Source organism: Oncorhynchus masou, chromosome 5 (assembly GCF_036934945.1).
Source record: "Oncorhynchus masou masou isolate Uvic2021 chromosome 5, UVic_Omas_1.1, whole genome shotgun sequence".
In the NCBI taxonomy this organism is placed as follows: Eukaryota; Metazoa; Chordata; class Actinopteri; order Salmoniformes; family Salmonidae; genus Oncorhynchus; species Oncorhynchus masou.
In genome coordinates, this window is record NC_088216.1 from 43628234 (window position 1) to 43635733 (window position 7500).

At 44.8% G+C, this 7500-nt stretch overlaps 1 protein-coding gene across 1 annotated transcript in view; it reads left to right on the forward strand.

The window, feature by feature from the left end:
• The window catches only part of LOC135539624 (plexin-A1-like), a 284575-nt gene that overhangs the window by 220727 nt on the left and 56348 nt on the right, over positions 1-7500 (forward strand). The window contains 1 exon segment of the mRNA XM_064965616.1: positions 2056-2246. Coding sequence (XP_064821688.1) covers positions 2056-2246 — 191 coding nt within the window.

A 7500-nucleotide genomic window follows, 5' to 3' on the forward strand; every position in this document is an offset into this window, starting at 1 on the left:
TTGACCTCATGGCTTGTTTTTTTCTCTGACATGCACTGTCAACTGTGGGACCTTTATATAGACAGGTGTGTGCCTTTCCAAATCATGTCAAATCAATTGAATTTACCACAGGTGGACTCCAATCAAGTTGTAGAAACATCTTAAGGATGATGAATGGAAACAGAATACACCTGAGCTCAATTTCGAGTCTCATTGCAGAGTCTGAATACTTACGTAAATGTATTTATTTTTTCATAAATGTGCTCAAATGGAAAGAAGGGGGGGGGGGAAGTTTTTGCTATGTTATTATGGAGTATTGTGTGTCGAATGATGACGAACAAAATGCATTTAATCCATTTTAGAATAAGGCTGTAACTTAACCAAATGTGGAAAGGGGGAAGGGCGTCAGAACACTTCCCCCGAATGCGCTGTACATATAGCAATGTATGCGTGACAGAGGCGGTTCGATGAACCACACTCCTGTCAGGAGTAAACCTGCGTGACTTGTGTTAGCTCCCTGCGGTCATGTCTTAGGCTTTAGCTCAGAAGGCTAACGCAGTTTTGTGGCACTCCAGAAAAGTTCTGAAATGTCCGCCACTCACTGTCACCACTTGTACGACGCCTTGTGGAAGCTTCTCCAAGTGGATGGCCACAGCCATGGCAGTGGCATGGAGATTCCGTTTTATGCAAGCTACCGCTGCACGTTAAATCAGTCATCGAGTGAACAAAAGGGCCAGTTGGAAGCCAAGTTCGGGAAGTTACATACATGCTCTGACACGCTAGAAGGTTCAAATATACTCTCTCAGATAGCCCAGTAAGTTTCTGCCGTGCTAAAATGCAACTCTGTGGATGGCAAATGTGTGGCTGACAAGGGTGTGTTGCACGTGTAAGGGATTTGAGGAAACTACCATGCATCCCTTGTGTGGTATTTAGAAAGACACAGAAATGCATTCACACATGTTATGAGCGTACGCGCACACCCATAGCCTCAGAACTGGATACAGTCACTTCACACCCACCTTTCTGTGATGTCAGTTACTTAGGCGTGGTGTGGGTGGGTGTGGGTGGGTGTCTAGACGTGTGCATGCCTTCGTGTATGTGGCTTCGCATGTGTGCGTTTAGCGCCGCCGTTCCACAAACAGGGCCCTGTGGATCGTGATTAAACACACACACACCAACTAGGGAGTAGAACCCCCCCCCCCAGAAAATAAGTGATGTTTTCCGTGGATGAATTGTGTACGCCCAGCGTTTTGCTGCTGTTGTCACCACGGCAGTGGGGGGTTGTAAAGCAGGGGCTCCTGCTGCGATGTGAGATGGAAGATAGCATCACGTTTAGGGAATTGTTCACTAAAGCCTCTACAGCCAAACCCCACAACAATCCAGATTCAGACACATTGTACCACAATGAGAAGTGTGGCTTTGTACTTTGTCTGAATAGTACAATGTATCTCAGTGTCAATGATGGATGAGTGTTTGAGGTGGTGAAAGGTAGGCAGTGACAGATTGGGAGGAAGGCAATATGGGTGCAGGGTTTTTCTCCAACCAAGCAGCAACACACCTGATTGTCTGAATCAATTACATGTTTTCAACCACAGTTAAATTAGGTGTGTTGCTCATGTGGTGTGTGTCTCTCACGTTCTCTCAATGTGTCTCCCTCATCCTCATTTTAACGAAGATAACCATATAACGATGCTCCCTCGCTTAACCCCCGATATGTAAATGTAATTAAATCACTCATTTAGTATAATTTAATTGGCCCAGGGTTACTTTCAACTTAAAGCATGACCAATGGGATTTGAGAGGCTGAGAATGTTCCTCCGCCTAATTCTTGCGGCCATTTTGAAGTACCGCTTTGCTTCATTGCATATAAAAAAAATAGAGTAGTATAGTTGTTTGGGGTAATATCGTTGAAGATTTTTGGTTTTTAGGGGTGACATGCGAGACACACTTTGCAAGACTAAATTGTGACCAATGTCGGAAAGGGTTGGTGTCATTTCAGGCTTTCGGGTTGCGAACTAAACATGTTCTCTCACCCTTTCCCCCACTTCCTCCTCTCTCTCCCCCGCCTCCCTCCAGCCCACCTGTATAAGTGCCCTGCCCTGAGGGACAGCTGTGGGATGTGTCTGAAGGCTGACCCCAGGTTTGAATGTGGCTGGTGCGTCCAGGAGAAGAAGTGTTCCCTGAGACAGGAATGCGCTCCCCTGGAGAGCAGCTGGATGCATGCCACCACGGGCAACAGTCGCTGTGCCCACCCCAAGATCATAAAGGTACGGATGGCAAAGGGAGGGGGTTACTAGGGTGGGCAGCGAACAGCATCCATATAAGGAAATCCTTCAACTCAGGGGGGAATAATACGGCATCCATATTAGGACATCCTCAGACATTTAAGTTAAGTGTGCAAGGAATTGGAGTCAAGTTTCAATGTGAGGTTAGATATTTGCATCACATGGCATGAAGGGGATAATAAGGGCTAGAGGACACGGTTGGAGAGGTAGCTTGCCCACACAGAGACTGTATAGTCTTACAGATGTGCAGGACAGAGGAGGCAGTCTACGGGACGTCACTGAGCACAGAGACGACTGACGAGGGGAGGGAGGGGTGTGTGTGTGTGTGTGTGTGTGTGTGTGTGTGTGTGTGTGTGTGTGTGTGTGTGTGTGTGGGCGTGTGTGTGTGGGCGTGTGTGTGTGGGCGTGTGTGTGTGTGTGTGTGTGTGGGCGTGCGTGGCGTGTGTGGCGTGCGTGGCGTGACGTTACCAGCTGTTGCAGTGGGTAGCCATAGCGGTGGTCCTCGTCTGGCCATAGCCCAGATCACTGTCCCAACAGTGTAGCTCTGTCTCTCTCACACACACACACACACACACACACACACACACACACACATACATACTGCTGTATGAACCACGTTAAGCATGAATGTAGACAGATTTGTTCTCTCTCTCTATTCCCATTCTCTCTCATTCCAATTGTTACGCAAATGAGATGGGGAGTCTACTGTTTTTCAGAAATGAAATGCATGCCCCTTTTTTTCATTTGTTTTCCACTACCACCACCTCGAAATATGTGTATGCTTCTTGACTGCGGAGGGAAAGGATCCCGTATCCCTTCGGTTTCTGAATGCTTAAAGGAGAATTTCACTATTTAGGAACCGGATCTGTATTTTTTTGCGTAAATGCCATGTTATAGAAAGGTCCACACACTTTTTCTTTTGCAATTTTAATTGGTTTTTGAGAAACTTACCCCCCGCAGCGATTGACTTCCTGGTCCTCATTCTGTAGCTCCAGGGCATCCAAAAATCATGGACAAAGACATAAAAAAAAAATGCATCCTTTTACAAATGGCACTCAGTCGAACTCAAGCGACAACTGCCTGCGTGTGCATATTGGCGTGCATGCGTGTACTTCCTCGTTCCAGCCTGGCTGACCTTGTGATTGAGTGACTGGCAACGTAATTTAGCTACAGGTCACCACGAGACACCAGAACAACTTGAGTGAGTGAATCAAGTGTTTCCTTTATTTTGGCAGTTACCTGTAGCACACAGTTGACGAGAGGAATTGGGAATGAGGAACCACACGCATGCACACCAATATCACTCGAATTCCACAAAATGGATTAGAACGTTGCGGATAAAGTTCGGAATGACACAATCATGTGTACAGCGTCTAAAGACCTGCATCACGATACTGAGTGCTTTGCTGTTTGTAAAAGGATGTGTTTTGGGTGTTTTTAGGAGCCTTTTGTTAATTTGCGTCCCAAAAAAAATAAAGAGTAGGTTCCTAAGTAGTGACGTTCTCCTGTAATGGAGATATTGGGATAATTGGGGCACTGGCACACAGATAAACCCATTTAGCTAATGCTCTGTCTCTCACCCGCGCTTTACTTATCTCTTTAAAACAAGCGCACAAGAGGTGTGTGTGTGTGTGTGTGTGGGGGGGGGGGTTAAGCTTAGCCTGAGGGGAAGATGTTGGCAGCACAAACAGCACACAGTGGAAAAAGCAGGGGTACAGTACAAGAGCTTCAAAAAGAGAGGTGGGAGAAGAGGGTTTGGAAGGCAAGAAGACGAGTGAGAAGAGAAGATAGGCAGAGGAGGAAGAAAGAGCGACTCGACAGTGAGACACTAAAAAGGACAAAAATAACCAACGGCCCCACCAGGCATTGTTTACAACGCTGCCTTGACACTGCCATGTTATTTTCCTCTGACATTAACATTACAGGAACGTTCGACAGTGGACAGATGACAAACTGAAAGAATCTCATTCTTCCTTGAAGAACACATCCCTCTTACGCTAGAAAGACCATTTCATCTCCCACTCAAATTGAATATTACCCCGCTTCCCGACGTCCCTACTCTCAAATCCCTCCTTCCCTAAACATGGACTCGTTCTCTGTGCTCTGTTATTTCTTTTCTCTCTCGCTCGCGCTAATCTAAGTACGCTAGCCACTTTGTGGCCCTTTTATTAGCTAGCGGATTAGCTCCTAATTTCATTTGGACAAGTGTTCGACTGGGATTCAAGGCATGTGGATTGAGAGGCGTTTTTGTGCTATTTCTCGCTGTTAACTCTAAATTTAGTTTGACACGGTACAATAGTGAGCGGTAGGGTACCACATTGTTAGCCTGTTATAATGCTAGTACTTTGCTAAGTGCATTACACACTGTGTGGCCCTTTATGACCTAGTGGATTAGCAAGTAATTTCATTGGGACGACTGGGATTGAGAGGCATTTAATTATATTTCTCCCTGTAAACTTGATCAGTTTGACATTGTACAATAGTGCATGGTAGGATCCACATTGTTAGCCTGTCAAAGTGAGGTTGACGGTGTCCTAACATGGACACCGTAATGCTTTAATATTGCTAGTGGTAGTTGCATTAGTCTCGCTTTCTCTCTCGCTCACATGTGGAGTGGGGCACACTGAAAGGCCATTTCACCATAATTATAAGTAATTTACCCCCTATGCCTGCTGTGGCCCTCTATCTCTCCCTCCCTTCCCTCCTTCATCATGTCTCTCTCCCCCCCCCTCCCTCTCCTCCCTCTCTTGTTCTCTCTCTCACTTTACTATAAAATTGACTTATAAGAATTGTGTTAATTTTCCTGATGTTTTCATGCGTTTCTCCCATGAGGGAGAAAGATGAACTGATCTTGCATTCACAAACAAAAACAACTGTCTCCCTTGTGACTTGTCCCCGCAAATATGAGCAAATACGCACACACACCGACGCGTAAACACAGCCACTCGTAGCCTTACACACACACACACACACACACACACACACACACACACACACACACACACACACACACACACACACACACACACACACACACACACACACACACACACACACACACATCATTTATGCAGCAATGAACTGTCATAGGGTTGGCCTTGCCTCCTCCTTGGTCCTCTATCATCCTTCATCTCCCCAGCAGTTCTCATAGGGTTTGTGGAGCAGCATTAAGACCACCCCTCGGAAACCAATTAAGTGTGTGTGTGTGTGGGTTCGTTCTCTGTTGGAACTGCTCATTGTAAAAGGCGACTGATTTCCTTGCTCCCCCGCCCTCCCCTATGTATTGTTAAGCCGCAATATTGGCTATTGCTGGACATTGTGTGTTAAGCTCTCTCTTTCTCCATTTCTCTCTCCTGTAATTATCTCCCTTTCTCTCTCTCTCTCTCTCTCTCTCTCTCTTCCTCCCTCTCTAGAGTGCATCGACCTAGCCACAGCGATTTACCATTGTTAGAACACTAAACACACCACCACAGCAGTATTATAGCACTCAATGAATACCACATCCACAGCTGTGTGACAAAGGACCTTTCTTCCACTGTCATTTTGATATTCAAAACAATGTTATTCATGTTTGTGATATATTTTATTAAATAGTACTAGTTCTGAGTACAAGTGTATATTTTTATCCCGGTTTTTCACCCGAACAGTAATTCTACAGTGCAACGTTGACGACAGCTAGTGCTTCTCAGTGAAATGGACAATAATTGATTTGCGAAACACCTATATATTGAATGTATAACGGTAGCTCCATAGTGACCCTGTAGGCTTGTTTCTAGAACGTTCTATCTCTGTCTGTTACTGGGATTAAGTCCAGTTTGTATGACCAGGTCCATCATATTCTTCCTATGTTTCAGAACACATATATTACTACTTCATGTGAAATATGCATGATGTGTTCCAGGTATGAATTCATACATACAATGGCAAGAAAAAGTGTGAACCCTTTGGAAATACTTGGATTTCTGCATAATTTGGTCATGAAATTTGATCTGAGCTTCATCTAGGTCACACCAATAGACAAACAAAGTCTACTTCAACTAATAACACACAAACAATTATATGTTTTCATGTCTTTAAAGTATGTAAACCCTTGGATTTAATAAATGGCTGACCCTCCTTTGGCAGCGATAACCTCAACCAAACGTTTTCTGTAGTTGCGGATCAGACCTGCCCAACAGTCAGGAGGACTTTTGGACCATTCTTATTTACAAAACTGTTTCATTTCAGCAATATTCTTGGAATGTCTGGTGTGAACTGCTCTCTTGAGGTCATGCCACAGCATCTCAATCGGGTTGAGGTCAGGACTCTGACTGGGCCACTCCAGAAGGCGTATTTTCTTCTTTGTTGATTTACTCTGTTTTGGGTCGTGGTCCTGTTGCATCACCCAACTTCTGTTGAGCTTCAATTGTTGGACTGATAGCCTACATTCTCCTGCAAAATGTCTTGATAAACTTGGGAATTCATTTGTCCGTCAATGATAGCAAGCTGTCCAGGCCCTGAGGCAGCAAAGCAGCCCCAAACCATGATGCTCCCTCCACCATACTTTACAGTTTGGGATGAGGTTTTGATGTTGGTGTGATGTTTCTTTTTTTCACCACACATAGTGTTGTGTTTTCCTTCCAAACAACTCAACTGTAGTTTCATCTGTCCACAGAATATTTTGCCAGTAACGCTGTGGAACATCCAGGTGCACTTTTGCAAACTTCAGATGCTCAGCAAAGTTTTCTTTTGACTGAATTGGCTTCTTCCGTGGTGGCCTCCATTGAACACCATTCTTGTTTAGTGTTTTACGTATCGTAGACTCGTCAACAGAGATGTTAGCATGTTCCAGAGATTTCTGTAAGTCTTTAGCTGACACTCTAGGATTCTTCTTAACCTCATTGAGCATTCTGCACTGTGCTCTTGCAGTCATATTTGCAGGACGGCCACTCCTAGGGAGAGTAGCAACAGTGCTGAACTTTCTCCATTTATAGACAAGTTGTCTTTCCTTGGACTGATGCACATCAAGGCTTTTAGAAATACTTTTGTAACCCTTTACAGTTTTATGCAAGTCAACAATTATTAATCGTAGGTCTTCTGAGATCTCTTTTGTTCGAGGTATGGATCACATCAGGCAACGCTTCTTGTGAATAGCAAACTCAAATTTTGAGTGTTTTTTTTTCCATAGGGCAAGGCAGCTCTAACCGACATCTCCAATCTCTTCTCATCGATTGGACTCCAGGTTAGCTGACTCCTG